The sequence below is a fragment of the Nyctereutes procyonoides genome, unplaced genomic scaffold (assembly GCF_905146905.1).
Source record: "Nyctereutes procyonoides isolate TBG_1078 unplaced genomic scaffold, NYPRO_anot_genome, whole genome shotgun sequence".
NCBI lineage: Eukaryota > Metazoa > Chordata > Mammalia > Carnivora > Canidae > Nyctereutes > Nyctereutes procyonoides.
This window is the reverse complement of record NW_026575120.1, coordinates 21,693,117-21,716,060: the sequence shown is the minus strand read 5'-3', so window position 1 is coordinate 21,716,060 and position 22,944 is coordinate 21,693,117. Positions and strand designations below refer to the sequence as shown.

Below are 22,944 nucleotides of genomic sequence, written 5' to 3'. Positions count from 1 at the left end.
AAGCAGACTCCCTGCTAAGCAGGGAGCCTGACATGGGGCTTAATCCCAGGACCCTGAGATCATGACCTGAGCTGAAGGCAGATGTTTAACTCACTGAGCCACCCAGGTGCCTATCAGTGTATGTTTTTTGATACGGTTTTGAGTTTCAGATCATGTGAATTACTTAAATTTTAGAATATTAAGTAATAAATGAGTTGCCACCTCCTTTTATGAGACAAAGTTTGTAAATCTTGCCATTGAATTTTGGACTTTGAATAAATATTTGGATGTAGAATTACTTTTTCCTAAGAAAACATATTCACTATTTTTAAGATGAATGTTACATGATTGTATTGTGAGAGGGAAAACAAAAAGGCAGTGTTCCAGTATCCAGAGAACTAAACCCAGAGAGGTGGGCACTTAAGTGGACACTTGAAGGTGTCCAGTGTCCAGTGCTCAATGTTAACCCTGGCTGAATCCGAATCGGGAGATAGTAGGTTAGTGTGTCATCGGATGGATTTGTGCTGTTCAGAAGTGTTACACATAGAGCTGAGGACTTTGCCTTTCTGTTTCCCCCTTCTTCTGGCCACACCTTACCTTGCTCTGCCAGGGACGGGGGGACCCCATAGGCCCCCCAAGAAGCCCCTAGCAAGCCTAGCCCTCCATGGCCAACCGCATGGCTCCTCTTCCTCTTCTCAAACCTCCTCCCCTGTTAGCTTTGCAGACACTGATCTCATGAATTCCCCATTGCTCTTGGGCTTCTCATTTTCTTCTTTTTCCTCCAATGGCTCTTCTTTGTGTTTCAGTGTTTCCTGAACTTCTTTGAATTCTTTTTCTCTTCAGTTTCTTTGTTTTTTCCTACTCTGTTGATTATCTGGGTGATAGAAGTGGTATCAACCACTTTCTGGAGCTCCAGACTCCTATTTAGCTGCATAACAGGGACCGTCCTCAGACCCCTTCTATACTTCCTAAGAATGAGTTTAGCATCTTTTCCCCAAACCTGGAAGTCACGCTGGGGGAGCCACTAGCAAAATGTGGCTATGTCACTTTAAATTAATTACACTTAAATGAAAGTACCAACCCAGTTCCTTGGCCACACAGCTCTCCACATTTCAAGTGCATAGTGGTCATGTGTGGCTGGCCAGTGGCTACCATATTAGATAGCACAGCATAGACCATTTCCAGCATCACAGAAAGTACTGTTGGACAGTTTAAGCTTAGATCCGTTCCTTTCTTGGTAATTCCGCACATGCATTCAGTCACTGTGATAGGTGAGGGCTACATTTTTATACTCTATTTTTGCCAAACTGAATTGTCAGAAATGTAACCCTATTACTTACTCCCTTGTTCAGACATCTGCCAGGGCATTCCCTTTGCTTTGAGGAAAAAATTCACATTCCTTAGTTTATTGATTTGTTCTGCATCCTTCACTTATCAAGTGTTTGATTACCTCTCTGCCCCAAACGTGCTCATGCTGGCTTTCTGCCTCCCCTGTATCTCAGACCAGTACCCTTTTGCCTCTGCTAGACTCTGTCCAAAATACATCTTCCCTCCTTGTCTTTCTTGTCTCAGTTGTCTGTTAGATTCATGCTAAGGTTATCATCTATTGGAGGCCTTCCTGAGTTATACACAGATTTCACCTGTAATTCCACTTTGCAGTGACATTTTCATTTTATGGTAGGCACTTCCTGTTAGTGCTGACGTCGGGAGGGGGGTGTACACCTTAGGTGCTAGGTGGACTTCTGTTCCATGGATTTCTAAAACCTTTGAAATGGAGATTTAAAAGGTAGTGTTTTAGGGATCACAAAGGTTGCTATTTTAATTTCCCTGTGGTTTCCTTTTAAATACATCAAATCACAAGGCCTCACAGATCAGTTTTATTGCAACATGTGCTTCGTTTCTATCAAAAACTAATAGAATGAGGTGGCTTAATTGTATTTTATGTTATTAATTGTGGTTTAGATAATTGTGTGCCTGGAAGCACATGGCTGTTGTCCCATCTGTTTTCTGAGCACTATCAAGTAATGGACATTTTTAAAATTCTGGTTCACAAGTTCATGTCTGTAATCATTTGAGGTAGCATAATTATGCACATGGATTCAGTGGAGAAAAACACAGATTAGTGTTTGTTTTATATTACAGATTATCCTGTTCATATTTTTGTAAACAAATTTTTACAATTTTCTTTTGAAAATATTGAGACTAGGTACCTACAGAGAGAAATTTACTTTTTCCTGTGATTTCATGCTTGCTTTTTTTTTTTTTAAGATTTATTTATTTATGTATTCATGATAGACAGAGAGAGAGAGAGAGAGAGAGAGAGAGAGAGGAGGAGGGAGAAGCAGGCTCCACGCCAGGAACCCGACGTGGGACTCGATCCCGGGACTCCAGGATTGCTCCCTGGGCCAAAGGCAGGCAGGCGCCAAACCGCTGAGCCACCCAGGGATCCCCCTTCACGCTTGCTTTTATTATCAATGTTATTTTCAGTATAATTAATACATTTGATTTGTTTTTGATTTGTGTTAGAATTTTCTATGATGGAGGCCAAATAAGATTTGTGAGCTTTTATTTTTTTTTAAAGGTTTTTATTTATATATTGGAGAGAGAGAGGAGAAAAAGAGAGCATGAGGGGAGCAGAGGAAGAGTGAGAAGCCGACTCTCCACTGAGCAGAGAGCTCAATATGGGGCTCAATCGAGGATCCCCGAGATCATGACTTAAGCCAAAGGCACTTAACCAACTGAGCCACCCAGGCATCCCAGATTTGTGAGCTATTATTTTTATTTTTTTAAAGATTTTATTTATTTATTCATGAGAGACAGAGAGAGAGGCAGAGACACAGGCAGAGGGAGAAGCAGGCTCCATGCAGGGAGCCCAACGTGGGACTCGATCCCGGGTCTCCAGGATCACGCCCTGGGCTGAAGGCGGCGCTAAACCGCTGAGCCACCTGGGCTGCCCGATTTGTGAGCTTTTAAATATTTTAATACATAATGATTTTATTATTAAATCTATTTTGAAGTAATATGTAGTTTATAAACTAATTGACAGTTGTTAGACACATCAGATTAATAAAGTGGTCTTGATTTGGTCAAAGAAAGAAATGAGTTTTGAAACTTCTGAGAATTTTCTAAACATTTATGAGTGATAGCTGATTCACAGGAAACACAGGTGACCTTGAGAAAAGCAGCCTGTGTTGATCTTCATACGTGTATTTTTTAAGAGTAGTGTTAAGAAATGGTAAGGAAAACATCCAATGTAACAAATGTTACTTTCCCCATTTTAATGAAACTGTAGTATGGAAAAGTTCAGTTTACAGATCTGTTCATTTTTAAATAAAAGCAGTTGTCAGGAGGAAGGGAACTGTGTAAACTGGTAGTGGTTTTAGTACTAAAACATTGACTTAGTGGAACTGTGTGTCTGAAGCTTCTCTTCTGTTCGTGGTTTTCAGTTTGTGAAAAGAAATTCTTTGGCAAATTGCCTTAAATTGAAATATGTCTCAAAAATTTTATAATAGTAAAGGAAATTTACAGTGTATTTTTAATCTTGTATTATCTCAGAGGTGAAATGTTATATGTGTTTGTTTTTTTTTTAAAGATTTTATTCATTTATTCATGAGAAACACAGAGGGGTGGGCAGAGACACAGGCAGAGGGAGAAGCAGGCTCCATGCAGGGAGCCTGACATCGGATTCCATCCGGGGTCTCCAGGATCACGCTCTGGGCTAAAGGTGGCGCTAAACCACTGAGCCACCCAGGCTGCCCTATATGTGTTTTTTAATGTTACTTTTGTCAATAAAGCGATACAGCAGGAATACACAAAGTATTACATCTGCACTTTGGTCAGCTGGCTTGTTCTTTTTCTTTTACCTGGGACACCTTCGCATACAGAGGAAGTGTCTAAGAATGCCTTTCCTGCCTATGTGTGCACTGCTCTCCTCCTCTGTGTTCTCTTTAATGACTTAAGTAGTCCCTGCAGACAGCTGGCCTGAATTTATGACTCAGGTTGAAAAGGTTGCCCTTTACTAAGTAACTCATAGGGTTATCTCAGCTAAATAAAACTTAGTATATATAAAGAACATGTTACTTCTTTACTTTTTAGCAGTAAGGTTCCAAACTAAATAACCTTCAGTGATTTAGAAAAATGTTTAATAATTTATTTTATTTTTTATTGAGTGATGAATTTATGAAATACAGTTGTTTCAAAGGTAACCTGAGATACAACTTTTGAAATGTGTAGCTGTTAAAATGGTGTTTCAGAAATATATATATATTTCAATGTGGAAAGATGGTAATTATAATCTTATGGGGAAAACTGTCAGAATGTACTGGGAGGACCCATTTCTGTTTACATGTGTCCACATAATATCTGGAGGATTTATCCCAGAGCATTAAGTCTGGTTATTTTGGGATGAAATGTTGCTAATGCTCTTAGGCCATATTGTCGTGTTGCTCAGAAGAGCAGGGGCAGCTGGGTGGCTCAGTCAGTGAAGCGTCTGCCTTTGGCTTAGGTCATGATCCCAGGATTCTGGGATCAAGTCCCATGTTGGACTCCCTGCTCCACAGAGAGCCTGCTTCTCCCTCTCTCCGCCTGCCACTCCCCCTGCTTATGTTCTCTCTGTCAAATAAATAATTTAAAATTTAAAAAAATAATAAATAAATAAAACAGAGTGGAGAGTATCAGTTAAAAAAAAGAAAAAAGCAAAGGAGACACACATTGAAAATATATAATTTCTCAGTTTTTTTAGATACTAAGTTTTAGTATTTATATGTAACATAATTTTAAGAAATCTTATTGCTGTCAGTAAAATTATACTAGATAATGCAATTTTTAGAAGAACTCAGTTTCTTGATGGAAGAGAAATAAGACAAATACTACCTTCCAAAATTCTTTTGTGTTTTTCATAGCTTTTTTCTCTCTATGTCTTATATCTTGTTTCGGCATCCTTCATAGTATATAAAGGTCCGTAAAGGCAGGAAAGTCAAATTTAACACTCTCTGCGTGTTAGGTGTGTGGCCAGCATTTTCAGGGATGGTAGTACAGCTACCACTACAGCTCTCATGTGCAACAGGGGAGTCCTTTTGTTTTTGGAAGTGGGAAGTTTAGGTGGGAATTTGCTTACACATTAATGACAGGGATTCAGCATGTTGGAAAACATGTTTTTTTTAACACTTCTCTAACTACTTTTGAAACTCACCCAGTTGAGCTTTTTCTTATGACTGAGTGTTGTTACCTCTTTGTCCCAGCACGCACCTGTGACAGATCTAACGCACTCCTAGAATCACCATATGTCTGAGTGGCAAACCCATCACGTCCCGATGAGCACAGATTGCTTGTGGCCTCTGTGGCATTGCAGAGCGGGTGGACCGAGTGATCTGATATACTGTTTATAGCTGAGGTTTCAGGATTCCAGGTCAACTTCACATACTCTTTCCTGCTCTCACTGGTTTGTAAATGACTGTACTTTTATAGCCATTTGGAAATCTCAAAATGCACCACACTACAATGAGATTGGATTTATTTATTTTTTTTAAGATTTTTTTTTAATTTTTATTTATTCATCAGAGAGAGAGAGAGAAAGAGAGAGGCAGAGACACAAGCAGAGGAGAAACAGGCTCCATGCCGGGAGCCTGACGTGGGACTCGATCCCGGGTCGCCAGGATCACACCCTGGGCTGAAGGCAGCGCTAAACCGCTGAGCCACCAGGGCTGCCCGAGATTGGATTCTTTAAAACCAGTACTCCTTAATCGCTATTGTGTACTCAGAAAATGCTAATACTGAAGAATGTATCTGATACTTTGGATTGAATGCAGGAAAATAATCAATTTTGAGATATTTGTGTTGAAAAGTGACTCACTTGTCTAAACTGTTCACTTCTACAGTGGACATTTAAATTAATGCACTCCTTATAGAATTCAGTCTGTTAAAATACTGTATTACATTTACTGTACGAGTTATAGTAACTATAATTAAATGCGTGGAGAACTGCAGATGCACACAGCATAGTGTTTTTGGTGAGGTCATCCAGTCATTGGTAATGGCCGTTTCTTACCAAGACAAGTGGAAGTGGTCTTGGGAGATCATGGGGGCTAGTGGAGATAGAAGGAGGAAAGAGAGGAGCCCTCTGGGACTCAGGAGCCTACTGCTTATTCTTGCTACAAGCTGGCTCTGATGTCTCTTCCACCATGAAAATCCAGCGATTTAATCCTGTTAGCTCCAGCATCCCAGGAAAAGTATATAAGACTAGGTGATTTGCAGATATTTAAAACATGGGGTTCTGGGGCACCTTGGTGGCCCAGTGGTTGAGTGTCTGCCTTTGGCTCAGGGCGTGACCCCAGGGTCCTGGGATCGAGTGACACATTGGGCTCCCTGCATGGAGCCTGCTTCTCCCTCTGCCTGTGTCTCTGCCTTTCTGTGTGTCTCATGAATGAATGAATGAATGAATGAATGAATAAATAAATAATCTTTTAAAAATACAAAAAAAAAAAACAACCAAAAAACAAAAAAACATGGTTCTGCCCTCTTAGTATTTTTATCTGCACATTTTCATTCCAGGATCATTTCTAACACATCCTGTGATTGAACTGACAATGTTTGTATTCTCCAACTCTGTTCACCTAAACCATCTATGTTTTTGCTTTTACTTTATTGTTTCTTCTGAGATGATTCTAAAGCAAGGTGACAATCCTTTCTTAAAGCCATGTTTTCCTACTATCCTAAACCTTTTTAACTGTGATTTAGTCTCATAAGTTTGAATTTAATTTTTGACTCCTACACTTCTAAAAATGTCTTATGTTGGTTTTTTTTCTGATTATAACACTGTGATGATAAAGTGTATCCTATTACAAAAATGCAGTATACCACAGAGTTAAATAGACTTCTCTTTTTTTAAAGATCTATTTATTTTAATAGAGAGTGTAGGGAGGAGGGGTAGAGAGAGTCTCAAGCAGATTACGCACTGAACATGGAACCCAATCTCACAACCCTGAGATCATGACCCAAGCCAAAACCAAGAGTCGGGAGCTCAACCAACTGTGCCACTCAGGCACCCCTAGACTTCTGCACTTTATCTACAGTTTTTTTAGTCTTTTTAATCAAATTGATATATTTTTAAAAGATTTTATTTATTTATTTGGGAGAGAGAGAAAGGGGAGGGACAGAGGGAAAGGGAGAAGCAGACTCCTCATTGAGCAGAGAGCCCAATGCAGGGCTGGATCTGGGGTCTCTGAGATCATGATCTGAGCCGAAGGCATGCCCAACTGACTAAGCCACCCAGGTGCCCCTAATCAAATTGATATTATATAGGAGGTTTTTTTAAAAACCTTAAAAATATACTTTTAGATTTGAATTCTATTTGAGATGCTAGTTAGCATTAAAAAGCACATTTTTATGTGTTTGTTCAAGAATGGTGGCTTAAAATTAGTATTTAAAACAATTTTAATTTATATTAGTAACATAATATTAGAGCATACGATACATACTCGGAGGGTGAGCACACTCAGCTTGTCCTCTAAAACAGCCCATCTCTTCTTCTTGGGGTGGACCTCGTGGCCCCGGCTCAGGACCGGCTAGCTCTGGAACAGCACCCATGGATCGATGCCTTCTGCAGCACTCGCGGAGTCAGTGTGTGTTGCCCTCTGCAAGAGCCTGGTGCGGGATGCATGCTCTTGGTGGGCTTAATGTAGATGTTTCTAAGTTGTACACTATCTTCATTTTATAGCTTTCTTTAATTTTGAAGAAATATGTTGAGTATCTGTTTATTCCCACTTATTTTCTCCCATTCCCTTCTTAGGCTTCTCTACAGTCTAGCCTTTAATGCCAGGTTTCTGAGACATCTTTGGTTTCTCATTTCTTCCATGACAACACGGATGATCACAGGGTATGTATCACATGAACCTATAAACTGAGTTTAAGTACGTGGAAAGTGATGATCGAGTTAAAAATATTGTAAGATCTACTTATTTTATGTAAGAAAAATTCTAGGTGGTTGCAATTTTATAAAAAGAAGAAATTAATGCCTAATTTTACAATTGTTTATCTGTATACATGAAGAGTATGGCTTTATCTGAGAGTCAGTTTGTTTTTAATATCCTAGTTGCTTTTTTTAAAACCATGACTTTCATATGTTTTTAATAGTGAAAACAGTTGAAGCAAATTTAACACCAATACAGGCATTAAAACATATTAAATATTGTGGAAGTTGGGTTTTGAAACTTTTTATTTATATAATTTGATTTTTCTCATATGAATCATTATGCAACTTGAGATCTGAAATCTTTAATAAGAATATTTTAATTGAATGTGTATTTAACAGAACATTTAATATTCAGATGTCCTTCGTGGTGAGCTGACCTAGCCTAGTGCCTCACTGAATCTCTCCTCTGTCAGGAGTCCAAGCCAACTCCTCTCTGCTGTAGTAGGAAAAGATGAGTGTGTGACTTGGAACCAGAGACTAAACTTCCGAAATGCAACTAACTCTGCTAGTGATTACAGTGCTGTGCAGCCTGTCCAACGAAGGAAAGATACATCTCAGTTTTAGGGCAAGAGTTTGGAAGGGACTCTCTTCCTGTCTTCCCCACCCCACCCCCTATGCCTTGGCATATGACAGGTTTATTTAGCACAAAAGATCAGGGATTGCTGGAACAGGAAATTATCACTAGCCTCAAACTGTTTGAGCTTAGCAACAGAGACCCTGCCATAGCTCTGCCTGATGATTGCCTATTTGTTTATGGCATTTGTCTCTTGGTAAGGAAATGGAGTCATAGTGTGTGAAAGAAAAATGACATATTACTAATTATATTAAACTATCAGTATTACTTTATGAGTATATAAAGTTATACAAAATTTTTAAAACTCATTATTTCTTAAAAGCCAGTTTGAGTATTTTGGTTTCATTTTACTTGTTTAATTAAAGTCCCTCAAGAAACATATGATGGGATATATATATCAGTACTGTATTAACACACTGTAAGTTTCTTGAGTTTACTATTAGAATAACATTTAAGTTGGAATGCCTGATTTTTCTGAAACTGGTGTTGAGTTAATTGGGAAATAGTTTCATAATGAGACTTACACTGGGACTTATAAGTTCTAGCGAGTGTAACGGTCATCTCAGAAGCATGTGAAAATGTGCATTTCCTTGTTAACACCCGAGACCTGACAGTGGCCTGGATTTAACAGTCCAGGGCTCTGTGACCTCATAGACTCCTGGGTGGTTGAGGTGCAGCTGAAGTTGCAGGAACACATGGACAGCTGGTTTGTCTTTGTTGTTAGACATACCTTTCTTTACCAGAGGCTCACATGAGGGGCTTTGCTGAGTCACAGCTTAGGCTGTCATTCTTCTGATCCCAAAGCTGGTGTGGAGGACTTATCTGCTTATAATCAAAATTCTGTGCAGACTGTTTTGATTATAAATTACCCGTTTCTTGTCACACTGACACCAGTAGTAAGTAGTACTCCTAAAATTCTTTTTTGGCAAGAAAGCATTCAGGAGCAACTTCTGTAGAAGAGAAGTGCTCATTGAAGGGGAAGTGGTGCCACAGACCCAGCATGGGGGCGCTCACGTAGAGGGTGAGTCCAGAGGTGCAGAGCTATCTGCACTCTCAAGGATGCTCACGTACAGCCAACTCTCCAAGCTCTGAATCAATGTCTTTTCCATTATAGTAAATTAGGGATTTTTATTTGCACATAAGTCTTTGAGATTGACCTGTTTTCAGAGGAATATTTGAGTCAATGTTTATGGCATAAAGTGGCCAGCAGAGAATCAAGAAACATGCTTCATTTACATCTCTGCTGGAGGAGACCACAGGCACACATCTGACCCTCCTTGTCAGTCACATTTTCTGTCATTAAGATAAAAATGATTAATTCTTTTTGTTTACCTTATGGGGGTTAAACAAAAAATAAGCTGATGTTGAATAATTACCCCTATCTTGTTTTAGGGAATCCCATTGTGAGCATGTTGCACATACTGTCATATATGTGCGTAACTGATGGTGATGGTTAAGTGCCAGGATGGGTGACAGCTGGGGGCTGGCGTGTCCTTGTTCGAGGTTCAGGATTACCTTCTCCACCTTGGCAGCCAGTAACAGCCTGTACCGTGTCCCCCTGAATAGCATTTACTCATCACTGTCCTCTATTGTTTGTGTAGTTCTGCAAGGGAACCAGGAGATACAAAAAATTTTTACTAATATCAGTGACACGTAGGACATTAAGCTTTTTTTCTTCTCTATGTCAACAAAATTTTGTGTTGTAAATGACCCAGTACTAGGCTGGTGGGGAGTAACTCAGGAAGGTGAGGAGGGCTCCCACCCTCTCAACACTTGCCAGTTCAAGGGGAGCCCACATGCCTCTTTTATCCTTACATAAAGGGCCTTTTTCTGTCATCCTGACTTTGGCCATGAGGTAGAACAGTTGTACTTTGTCCCTTTTTATATGTTCTCACTGAGCTTTTATTTTGGACAGACCACTTTCATCCATTGCTTCACTCAGCTGGGCTAAGTGCTGTGACTGACAGAGCAGTAAGGCATGTTCTGGATCAAGATAGGAAGATGTTTGGAATATGTTTCTTCTCTGTGAGAATGAAGTTCAGGCTGCACATCTGGGTCCCTGTTCTCATAGCCCTGTTGGTAGCAGTGCTCTCCCCTCAAGTGGGCCCCGTGGAGATATAAAGCTCCAAATGGTTCAGGCCAGTTCACCAAGGCCCCATTAGCCTGGCCTTAACTTCTGCCTTGCTCTTTCACATAACTTTTGGCAGTGGTGGGCAACAAGTTGGTAATTTGTGAATCCTTACTCCTGATCACAGCTCATCTAAACCTGTGGTTTTGTGGAAATAGAGATTCAAGGCATAAGCATACATGGATGAAGATCAGAAAGTGATCTTGTCAACAACATCTGCTAGCTCACGGTTCATAGGACATGCTGTAGGTGACCATGGGGTGTTACAGATTGGAAAGAACTTATAGGTGAACCTCTGGTCACTGAATGTTCAACAAGACAAGGAACCACATTTAACCAATAGAGAAAGGGAATAGATTCTAGGTAGAAGAAGTAAATTTAATAGCTCACAATGTCTCAAGCGTCCTGGTAAAAGGAGCAGTAACAGGAGCTGGTAAATAAGCTTGATAATAGAATCAAGGCCCAGCATACAAGAGGGGAAACTTTGTTCCTAAAGGTTTGAATCAGGGTTCAATATTCACCTGTCTTGAGTGTTCCTAAATATAAGTAACTGGATAAAATTTTCATGAGACTTTGTTAAATATGGTAGGTAGAGAGGGGAGAAAGGGGACCGTTCTCAACATAAAAGTTAAGTGTGGGGCAGCCCCAGTGGCTTAGCGGTTTAGCACCTGCCTTCGGCCCAGGGTGTGATCCTGGAGACCTGGGATCGAGTCCCATATCAGGCTCCCTGCATGGAGCCTGCTTCTCCCTCTGCCTGTGTCTCTGCCTCTCTCTCTCTCTCTCTCTCTCTCTCTCTCTCTCTCTCTCGAATAAATAGAATCTTTAAAAAAAAAAGTGTGTGTCTTTAATAGTGGCATTACTCACTATAACCCTTTCTCTGGAGACCACTGGCTCACTCTCAGTAAGGGTGTCCTCCCAGTTGATCACAATAGCAGGAACATTAGTTAAGAACGGTGGGTTACTGTCTTTGTAATTTGAGCTCTTTACAAGCCTGTATTGTTAGAAAGACTTTACCTTCCCTTTAAGTAGTTTAATTGCTAATATGAGTGTTGTTTTCCCTGATTATATTTCCCTGATATCATGTCTTAATTCATTCCTAAATTGAAACCAATCTTGAAGTCACATTTGTCTTGCCATTTCAAGGTCTGTGGTGCCACTGCTCCAGGTGATCTCGAGGGGCTCCCCCATGTCTTTGGAAGACTCCAGTCGTATCATCCCTCTCTTCTACTTGTTTAGCTCTCTGTTCAGTCACTCGCTAATTTCCATACATGACAATGAATTCTTTGGAGATCCCATAGAAGGTAAGAGTTTTGAGGAATCCATTTTTTGTTGGCTTCATGGACTATCCATTTTCGTGGATAGAAAAGTTTTAAACCTCTTGAGTCTTTCACTTTGTTAAGAAATGGAAAAAAAACCCTCAAATATGATAGAATATTGGATTATGTTTTCCAGTTGTAGGTCAAAGACAATCATCAATGATGCCTTTTACTCTAGAAGAACTAATAATGTTGTCTCGCTGCCTTCGAGATGCATGCTTAGGGATCATCAAGTTGGCTTATCCAGAAACAAAACCAGAAGTTCGAGAAGAATATATTACAGCATTTCAAAGTATTGGAGTTACGACTAATTCTGAAATGCAGCAGTGTATACAGATGGAACAGAAACGATGGATTCAATTATTTAAGGTATAGAGTATATGGGTGTGTGTGTGTGTGTGTGTATGTATGTGTGTGTGTTTACTGAGGTCAAGTAATGTACAGATGTGTTCTGACCTGTTTCATAAGAATAGAAGTACCGCTTTGTTTTACGCATAATTTTTAATTTGCAAAACTTTTTTAAATGAAGAAGAGTCATTTTCATTTTACTTTTGCCATCTTTGAAACCCTTGTTTTTACATTGTTGCATGTATCGTTTGTAAATTGCTGAGTACTTTGAGTGACAAGATGAAGTATAAATAAAATGTTTCAGTATTTTCATTTTTCACTAAACGATCTCTTACAGATTTTATTTTTTTGATCTTTTCAGAAATTGATTAACAAAGGTGGAGGATAAGGTCATTAGTGTAATGCAAGTTGCATATAAATTATTTTTAAATATCTTCATTTTTAACCATTCAGAAAGAGAAGTTATGAGTTACTGTGGCTGGAGCACTGGCAGAAAGTCATCGCTGCTGAGAATATAACTGTGGGGTAGAAAAAAAGAAAAGAAAAAGGGTGCTTGACTTGCCATGAAATTTCTGCAGCAAACACATCTAGTCAGCTAAAATCGCTCATTAAAGGAGTGAGAGCAGAAGAAGTGCATTTTCCAAATTGAATGCTGGATTTACAGTCCGTTTAATACCCGTGACCCCTCGCACACTAATGTGCAGCTCGAGTCATCAGCTGTCCCTTCAGGTCTTTTATCACTGCTTTTGTCAAGCTATCTATTTAATTGAAAGAAGTTAATTGAATGAAAATGATCAACTAAGCTTGTATTAATATTGCTAATGGAACTTTCTTCTTGGCCATGTTTGGAGAAAGATGTCAAGCTAGACTTTAGGAAAGGCCCATTAATGCTTGCACTTAACCTGATGGGCTAATTAAGGACTGCTTATTCATCCTACGAGTGCACGATAGTCTCTATCCAGCCCATTCTGCCTGATTTTACAACACATTTCACTTATGAGCATGAGCATTAGTAGCAGTGAGAGTAACTGATAATGTTTTGATTGCACTGAACACAGTACTAATGCATCATTGAATTTATAATTTGTGCAGATTGATGTAATATATGTTTGCACAATTTATTTTAATTCCCTATCTCTATATTCCCAAGTAAACTTTAAAGGTCACATGTTGAACTCTTAATATATCCTCCATTCTTAAAGATTGACAATTTTGCAACTTCTCTAAGTTAAAAGTAAGCTATCTGATCCATTTCAAACTTACAGTTCTTAGGTAAACTTTGCTGGATATGTATATTATGGTAGCATATGTGTTTTTCCTCAAGTATTTAATTAAACTCTGGGATCTTTGTTAATAAAGCTTTCCATTATATTAGGATATCAGGTTTTGTGTACAGTATCAGATAATCTCATTATTTTATAGCACCTATTGAGAATTTCATAATTTTCATATGACAGGCTTATCTTTAGGACCTAGAAATCTCAGGATTTAATAATGCTATAGAAGACATTTTCCCCTGGCCCTATTTTATTTTGTTTAAGCATTAAATGAAAATTTCATATGAATTTGTGAATGTGAATTCATATGTGAATTTTTTTTTATGCTCAAAAATGACTCATTACCACTTGATTGAGTGAAGGTGAAGGTCCACTCTTTTGGTATGGGATTGTTTTAGGTTTGAAATTCAGGTGTTACAAAGACCTTCTGAGTTTAGGACAGAATTGTTTGAAGATAGTTTTTTGAACAGGATTCCTGTTCTTTGGAGGGTAAAAAAAAAAAAAACCCAAACTTTCTCATACTATCTGCTAGTAAACTGAGCCCAAAAGGTAATGAAAAATCAAGGCACATAGTCTTTGAGTTGTAGAGAAAGGTTCAGCTGCTACTAGTTTTTCTTTTAAGAAAAAATTATCCTTAATATGAGATAAAGAATCCCCCTCAGTGGTTAGTGTGTCCCAGGCAGTAATCTAAGGGCTTTACATATACTGATTCATTGAACACAATAATTCTACCAGGAAAATGCTATTATTACTCTTATTTTACAGATGAGCTCACATAGCCAGTAGGGGTAGAACCAGCACTTAAACTCAGCTGCTAATCGGCATCGCCCTCTGGAAAGTACTAGCACAGAATGTTAGCATTTTTCATGATTTTAGTGCCAAATTTAAGTTGAAGAGTTCAAGGTAGAATCAACCGAAGAAGGTAACAGCATTTTGCAGTGATTTCCTGCCTTCCACTGATTTTGACAGAATTGCAAATGATGAGACCTGACTCCTTCAACCACCAACCATTTTCATTTTTCAGTCTTATGATGGTCCTTTCAAACTAATATCTGTGAGAAGCTCTGTTGGCTGGTCACAGAACATAGAATTTTAAGTGGAGAGAGTCATCTTTCTTTGTCATTATAAGAATTGAGGTCAGTTGCTAAGCCCTGCATTGACACTGCTAAAACAGTTTATGCATTTATCAAATTTATAAACTCCTCTTGAAGTGTAATTTATAGCTATAATTACTTTAGTCCTATGAGGAGATAGGAAGTCCTGTTTGGTATCCCTTTGTGTGCAGCTATCAGCCTAAGTCGGAGTCACCTGCAAGGAAGAAAGTCTCTGGGAAGAGGAAAGACCTTCTTCATGCCTTTCTCATCTACACACATCTGTATGAGAGAGAGAGGTCTGTGTTACGAGGGATGTTTGCTTTCTTAGTGGCTGATTTCATTTTTCAGTTTCAGAAAGAATTTTTTTTTAAGTGAAAATTAAAACAGCAACAATACCTAACATGACCCTCAAGTGCCACCATTAATTATCCACGTTAAACAAAAACAATATGCCCTTTGTTCTTATAGAGCTGTGTAATGTCCTTTTCCACCTTCAAAGGTGTTTTTTGTTTTGTTTCTGACTGCCAAATAAAATGGGTACTCTAAGAAATAATTTTGTAGTGTTTTAAACATCCTGGAGGATATTGTTGTCTTTAAAAATACAGCAGTTTTCATAAGTAGTAAGTCAGGGTTTTATAAATCTGGGTTAACCTTTTGACATTGGTAGTCTGTTTGAGACACTGATGACTGATGCGGATTCAGGCTCTGCTACTGCCAGTTACTTGAATACCCAGTCCTTATCCCAGGCACATTGACTCCAGGGACCCCTTGCTGGGGTGTTATGAATGGTGTTAGACTGGGCCCTTGCTCGCTCAACGTTTTTATGTAGTAAAAAAATGAACATTCAGCTAAACATGTTGTGATAAACGAGATCAGTACCATTAGAGCACACAGGATGGAAAAACGACTGCTGAGGTCACTCAGAACTTTGGTTCACTCTAGGAAAATAGTAATTCTGGTCTACGAGATGTTCTTGGAGCTGGTGCTTTACCAGTGTTTTTCATATATTTCTCATTTTTCATTTCTATATAGTCTTCATTATGAAATCAAATGTGGCATCTGGGTGGCTCAGTTGTTTGAGTGTCTGCCTTGGGCTCAGGTCATGATCCCAGGTCCTTGGATTGAGCCCCACATCAGGCTCCCTACTCCAGGGGAGCTGCCTCTCCCTCTCCTCCCCACTTGTACTCTCACTATCTCTCTCAAATAAATAAAATTAAAAAAGAAATCAGATTGTAAAAAATTATTGTATGATATATATTTACCACATTATACATTTACCACACTTAAGTACCCATAGATTATGTGTTATATCCTGTACTTTGTATTGAACTTTTTGAAGAATTACCTAAGATGTTTGATTTTACTTACCAGATTTTACATACAAGATTTGAAGTAAAAAATTATTGTTTTATATTATAATTTAATCTTGCAGTTGCCTTTCACAATTTAGACTATATGAACTTTTTTTTTGGGGGGGGGTTTACAACAGTTTACCTAAATGTCAAGAATCTCCATTCAAAGTGTCAGAATTTACCATCGATAGTCTTCAGCATCTAATGTACATATAATACTAATTATATTTATATATATGATGTAGAATGTGTGATGCTTGAGAATATTTCTTTAAATCATTAGGATTTTGTGTGATCATCATAGCCAATGCACTAAGACACATAGGGTTCTGTGGAACGGTGTCTGTTAATTTGCCATTTTGACCTGGGATAACTGTCAAGGGGGTTTTTATGAGCAGTCTCTATGTTTCTAAGCAGTTACCTACTTGATCTTTTTAACGTTAGGGTTCAAGGAACCTGTTTACATGTGTCACCTCTTCTTAATTCAAATGGCAAATAATAGAACATGTATAATAACAGTTGTGTGCATTTCTGAATGTTTACTTAAATAATTTTTTGAGTTATGGACGGTTTAGATTTAGCATGGAAAAACACAATATAGGGGACAAGAGTTAAACACACCAAATAAATGTAATATGTTATATTTATAACTATTGAAGTCTGCTAAACCTGTATATTGATCTAGGTATATCTAGTTAGTCCAGTGTTTGCTTGTTTACTATTTTATTGTACTTTGTAACTGCATATCAAGATCTCCTGGGGAACAGTTACAAACATTGACAGACTACCTCACATAAATTGGATTAAATTCGCTGTTGGTGGGGCCTCTGCATGGGCATCCATTAACAGGAGATTTCAGTATGCAGGTAGGGGTGAAGAACCATAGGCCTCGCTGTACAAAGAGGTCACTCTGGACAGATATTTATAACCTTGGATCTTGGTTTACAAAATTGAGCTTATCTATGCTTTAGGTCCTATTTAAATCTAAAATTCCTTCAGTTTTGGAAGTCTTTTTTAGTAGGTATATCTGTGCCAGAAAATTTAATAAAATTAACTGAAAGAAAGACTGCCTTCTGATTTCAACACTGGCTCTCTGTTGATCCAGTTCAAAATTGTGACCCCAGTTTCTCTTCCCTTTCACAATCTTTAGTCAGTTTCTATAATTGTAGTGGTTACCTCCATATATGTTCCAAGTATTTGTATAGCAGCTGAGAGTATGTGATCCTAAAAATGGGTACAGGGAAATCGGTTGTGATTAAAGATGTTCTGTGCAATATTTTGGATATATTTACATTTTTAAAAACAGTATTTGGAATATAGTTATACTTAAAAAAAAGTTCTATATTTATCTGAAATTAAAATTTAATTAAGTATCCCTTATTTTTCTCTGGTAATCCTGTCCAAGACTCATCTTCAAGGTTGGCTTGCTATCAACTCTAACTTATTAGGCCTGCTCTTTCACAGTGACTCCTGTTTGGACATCTTGTCCTTGACACACCTCCTGAGGCTCCTGTCACTTTGTGTCTCCCACTTTCTCCTTCTCTCTCTCTCTTTGCTTTTTTTTCTTTTAAAAGAGGATCACTGATACCAGGACATTTATAAGTGATGTAAGATTACTTCTTTTTTTATACTTTTAAATAAGAAGAGGGGTGCCCTCTATTGAAACTTTTTAATGTTCAATTTAACAGTAATTTATTATTTTAAAGATTTTGTTTATTTGAGAGAGAGAGAGTATGTGAGAGAGAGATCACAAGCAAGAGGGAGGGACAGAGGGTGAAGCAGACTCCCTGCTGAGTAGGGAGCCTAACATAGGGCTCATGACCTGAGCTAAAGGCAGACACTTCACCGACTGAGCCGCCTAAATGGCCTAATTTCACAGTAATTTAAAAGAAGAAAATAAGTTATGCCATTAATTGCTTCATAGGTAGTTTAATATTTGTGACCTGTAGAAAATAAATGACCTCATAACCATAGATTAAAAAGAGATGACTACAGAGTTAGGCAGCCCTGGCCCTGCCCCTTGGCAAGCCTTCGAGTAAGTCTCTTACTCTCAGTAAAGGTAAGTTTCCTCCACTGTGCCACGGGGAAGGTAAATACATGAGGATGTCAGCATCTGGTGGGATGACATACATAAGCCGTAAGTGAATATATGTAAATATTTGTCAGCATGTTTTTTGTTAACAGTTGTGGCATATTATGTGTAAATTTCAGCCTGGTATGTATTCAATCTGAATTTATTTAAAATACTAATATAGCTGGTTATGAAAATGGAAAGCTAAGATGTAGTATTCTTCATACAGAAAGATTGTGCTGTGTCTCTGCTGTTGGAAGAGCGTATGTTTATGTGGTATGCTCCGTACACACTGACCTGACTTGTTCCAGACAAGATCCCACATGTAACATAACTCATTGGCATCTGGTCTTCTCTTTTGAAGAGCAAAACTGAGAGACTTCTAAAATTTAAGTGCATTAGTTTAATGACCATACTTTGTTATGACCATGAAATTAACCAGATAGAACCCCAGACTAGGCTGTTCTTAGTCTACCTCACCTATACTTGAAATGATCATAAAATCATTGCATGTGTTATAACTTAACCCCTGAGCAAGCACAACAGGAGTCAGGGGTAACTAAGTTCGAGGTCATTCTGACTAACCTAGGCTGGGTTCTGCTGATTCATAGAGGATACACTGTAGAGTTCTGATAGGTAGTGTTAGGATGGGTAGGGTTAGGATAGGCTTCAAAATACTACCAGGTAGATGTCACAGCTACATTGGTAAGAAGCATCCATCAGTCAGAAAGCTGTATTCTACATCTTGAGACGTTTGTACTAATTGTCTCCATGGCCAAATTTCTACCGTATTTGTCCTCTGTCAACGGGCACTGCATCTTCTTGGTGTGTCTGCATTATAGTGATCTGAGGTGGCAACCAAGGGCCATTTCTCACCCATTTTTATTGGACACAGAATTTTTGGGATCCCTGAATGCCAGGGTTTGCATGTCACAAGAGAAGCATTTGTGTTTCTATTGTATATAGATGCTGAATTGTGAAATTTTAAAGGGAAATCTCTATTAACAGTTGAAATGATGCAATTGTTTGACTTGTGGGTATATTTTGAAATTTATCACGTGATCCTAATATTATTCTTTACCCAAGTCATTATCTTATCCTAATTCCTTATCCAGATTATACTTTATTTAGAAGCAATGTGTATAGAGGCCTGGCTGACTTTTTTAGGAAACATCATTGTAGTCATACTGTACAAAGGAGTGTGATCAAATCCTGTTGGTAAAGGTTTAAGACTTTGGATTTAACAATTTGCGTTGGTTTATCTTCATTTATTACAAAGTACATTTGTATTTAATATAAAGTGTCAGGTCTTTTTTATTTTTAATTCTAGCTTTTAAAGATTTTATTTATTTTGAGAGTGAGCATATGCATGGGGGGGGGTGTGTGGGAGGGACAGAGGGAGAGAGTGAATCACAAACAGAATCCACACTGAATGTGGAGCCCAGTGTGGAGCTCTGTCTCCTGACCCTGAGATCGTAACCTGAGCTGAAATCAGGAGTCAGAGTGCTCAACCAAGTGAGCCACACCCAGGCACCCCATCATCAGGTCTTTTTAAATAGGCAGTGCCATGAGTTCTCTTTAGTCATATATTTTAAAATTTACAATTAGTTAACTGATCCCAAGTCAATCATCAAATGCCTGCTAGGTTTCCAGGTAATTAGTTGGGAGTTTCTTCTTTAGGGAGCTTCCTGCATAGCCCGGGGGGTGGGGGGAGCACTGATGCTCATTGTCAAAGCAGGAATGAACGATTCAGCTTGCTGGTATGCGGAAGTTAGACTGAGTTTGTGCAAAATTATGATGAGAAGTAGGCCTGACTTCAGACACTTACATAAGGGAAATACTGCAATTGTTTTTCTTTTCTGGATGGTTGTCAGAGATCTATCCAGAACATTTGATAGTGTGTCTTTTCAGAAAAATATGAAATGCTATTACTGTAGGAAAAAACTTTACAAAATTGCTATCCTTGGAGATTTCTGACACTATAGCTCAAACAAGCTAATACATTTCCAAATTTGTATTTCAGAACTTAATTACTACTTCGTGTCTGCCTTTAACATATTCCTGTAAATTTTTCTCCTTTTGTTGGCACATAATTGCTTTGTACATAAAACTCATTCTTATGCTCACAGGATAAGGTACTTCTCTGTGGCCTTCAGCAGTAGCCTAGGGCAGGCCAGGCGGAGGTGGGGGATGGGGCTGGTGTGCCAGGTCCTGGGGCTGTTGGTTGGCACTTTGCTGCCTTTGCACTGTGGTGGTCACTGAGCTTGTTTATGAGACTTAGCCCTGTGTTTCCTCTGCAGGTGATTACCAATCTAGTGAAAATGCTCAAGTCCAGAGACACAAGGAGAAATTTTTGTCCTCCAAATCACTGGCTGTCAGAACAAGAAGATATTAAAGCAGATAAGGTTTACTGACAGATCTTTCTAATATTTTTTGTTAAATGTATTTTTTCAGCTTTTGTCTTTCTGGAGAGAATGATAAATCCTTTTAAATTGTTTCATTTCTTTTTATGTAACTAAATATTAACAGTAAGCTTTTTTTATTATTCTTAGGTCATCAACTATATAGCAGTATCATTGACTTAAACATACATCCTGAATTTATTGTTAAACCTAATTTTCAAAAAAAAAGAAAAAAACCCTAATTTTCTCCTTTAACCACAAATTATGTTGGAGCTTAGTGGTTCTTTGTTGTGATTGCAAGAGATTTTGCTTTTATTGTTGTTATAATTATCAATATGTATTTAGCACATATTTAGCACAATATGTATTCAGCACAATATGTATTAGCACATTTAGCACATGTATTTAGGGAGATAGAGCAAGTCGTTGATTTTCTAACGGAACAGAGACAAATTTGAATATTATTAAGATATAGATCTAAAGTAGATTCAATATAAATATTTTAGAAATTTAAAGAACAAAGGTCATTTTGAAATGACATTTAGAAATTTAAAGAACAAAGAATTATTTTCATTCTTGTCTGAAAAAGTCATGATTGTATTCATTTCAAAATCTTGGGGCTGAGGGCAGAGAGTGGAGTGTATAGAAGAAGGGAGAGCATAGAAACATTAAAGAAAAGAAAACAGAGGTGTTTTGCAACAGTTTCAGATACTATGTCTGCACGAATCTTGAAGCACTTGGCTTCTAGCCATGCCCACTGGTCAGACTGAGAAGCCATGACAGATCATATAGCCATGGCTACCTCTAGGGCCCAGGGTGGGGCCTCTGAACAACACTCACCACCAAAAGGAAACAGCCTTTGGTGTGATGGAACAGCATGGCTCCAATTCTCTAGACTAGGTGCAGGGGACTGAATGTGAAAGAGGCTTCAGTCTGCACGCTCATAAATACATGAGAAAGAACTTGAGTAGCTACCTTGTGGGCTGCAGAGGAACCAGCTCCTTATTCGAGTACTGTTTGGAAAAAAAGAAGTAACCGCATACAGAGCATGCCTCCTTCGTGAACTTTAGTATCTCAGCCTAAGCAAGTGGTGATGTGAGCACCTTCTCGGTGTAGAAGTAGCTAAGGATGCATGAAAAAGGCGTTTCTGACCTGGGGTCACACAGCCTACAGGCTCTAATGAGTACACAGTGTGGGCAGTGCCCCTTAGGGTGCAGGCCCCATGGTGACCTGCTGAGACTGGACTGGAGACCCTGGCACATGGGGGTCCAATGCCGGAATATCTATCACCGTGCTGTGGGAAAAATGCCAGCTGAACCAAACTGCCTGCTGTCAGGAATAATTGATTCCTGCATTGGTACAAGTTCTCAATCCCCTCACTGACCTGTAGCAGCCAGTACACAGGCCTGCAGCAACCAGACATGTCCCTGTTGAGAGAACATGCTGCCTAGGAAGTTTTCTGGCCAAAAATCAAACCTGGATGTGATGAAACCTCTGGATGGAATTGCAGATTTATAGGGAAATGGAGGGCCTGGTAGCCCACAATGACACTGAGGGGATGCAGCCAGCAAAATCCAGGTGGTAGAACCATAGCTGGCCAGCTGGGCAGGGCCACAGTCAGGGCTGAGGAAGCAGGCAAAGCCACAGAGCATAACAGAATGTCCACAACCCCAGCCTTAACTGGGGTGCTGATGCAGACAGATTATATTTTCAGAATTATGAGACACTGAATAGTAATAAGAAATTGTTAATTCTTTAAGTGTGATGTGTTTTCATTTATAAGGTAACCACATTATGACAATTTACTATATGCAGGTATTACACAGCATTAAACAGAACAAGTAGAGATTTCCTTGGGATATATAGAACAGTTACCCTGTACAAGTGTAAATGTGCAGCCGGCCAAGGAGAGGGCGCATGGAAAGGTAGCCTGAAAAGGACATGAGGTCAAAGAACAGGACCTGGTGCTAAGTGCATGGACAACATTGGTATAGTTCACATGTGGCAAGTGAAAGTTTGTACCACAACACAGGGATGTACTAAGCCAGGATTGCTGGCCCCACAGGTCACCCAGCTCTACGTCCCGGCTTCCAGACACGTGTGGAGGTTCCGGAGGATGGGGAGAATTGGCCCCCTGCAGTCGAGCCTGGACGGTGAGTTCTCTGGGGAGTGTGTTTCTCCTTCCATCCAGCCTCACAGGCTATCATTACATACGGGGAAGTCCACTGTTTGGTGTACTGTTCTGCTATTTTTCAAAACTTTTTTTTAGAGGGGAAGGGGCAAAGGGAGAGAGCATCTCCAGCAGACTCCACTCGGAGCATGTAGCCTGACATGGGGCTTGATTCCATGACACTGAGGCCATGACCTGCGCTGAAATCAAGAGTTAGACATTCAACCGACTGTACCACCCAGGCGCCTCTAGTGGTCTGTGATT

General features: G+C 39.1%; 1 protein-coding gene across 2 annotated transcripts in view; it reads left to right on the top strand.

The window, feature by feature from the left end:
- The window catches only part of UBE3C (ubiquitin protein ligase E3C), a 125,471-nt gene that overhangs the window by 46,340 nt on the left and 56,187 nt on the right, over window positions 1–22,944 (top strand). For both annotated transcript variants that reach the window (XM_055335146.1, XM_055335145.1), the window contains exons 11-15: window positions 7,766–7,852; window positions 11,794–11,951; window positions 12,103–12,335; window positions 20,409–20,513; window positions 22,576–22,663. In XM_055335146.1, the coding sequence (XP_055191121.1) occupies window positions 7,766–7,852; window positions 11,794–11,951; window positions 12,103–12,335; window positions 20,409–20,513; window positions 22,576–22,663 (671 nt within the window). The remainder of the gene's footprint in view (window positions 1–7,765; window positions 7,853–11,793; window positions 11,952–12,102; window positions 12,336–20,408; window positions 20,514–22,575; window positions 22,664–22,944) is intronic.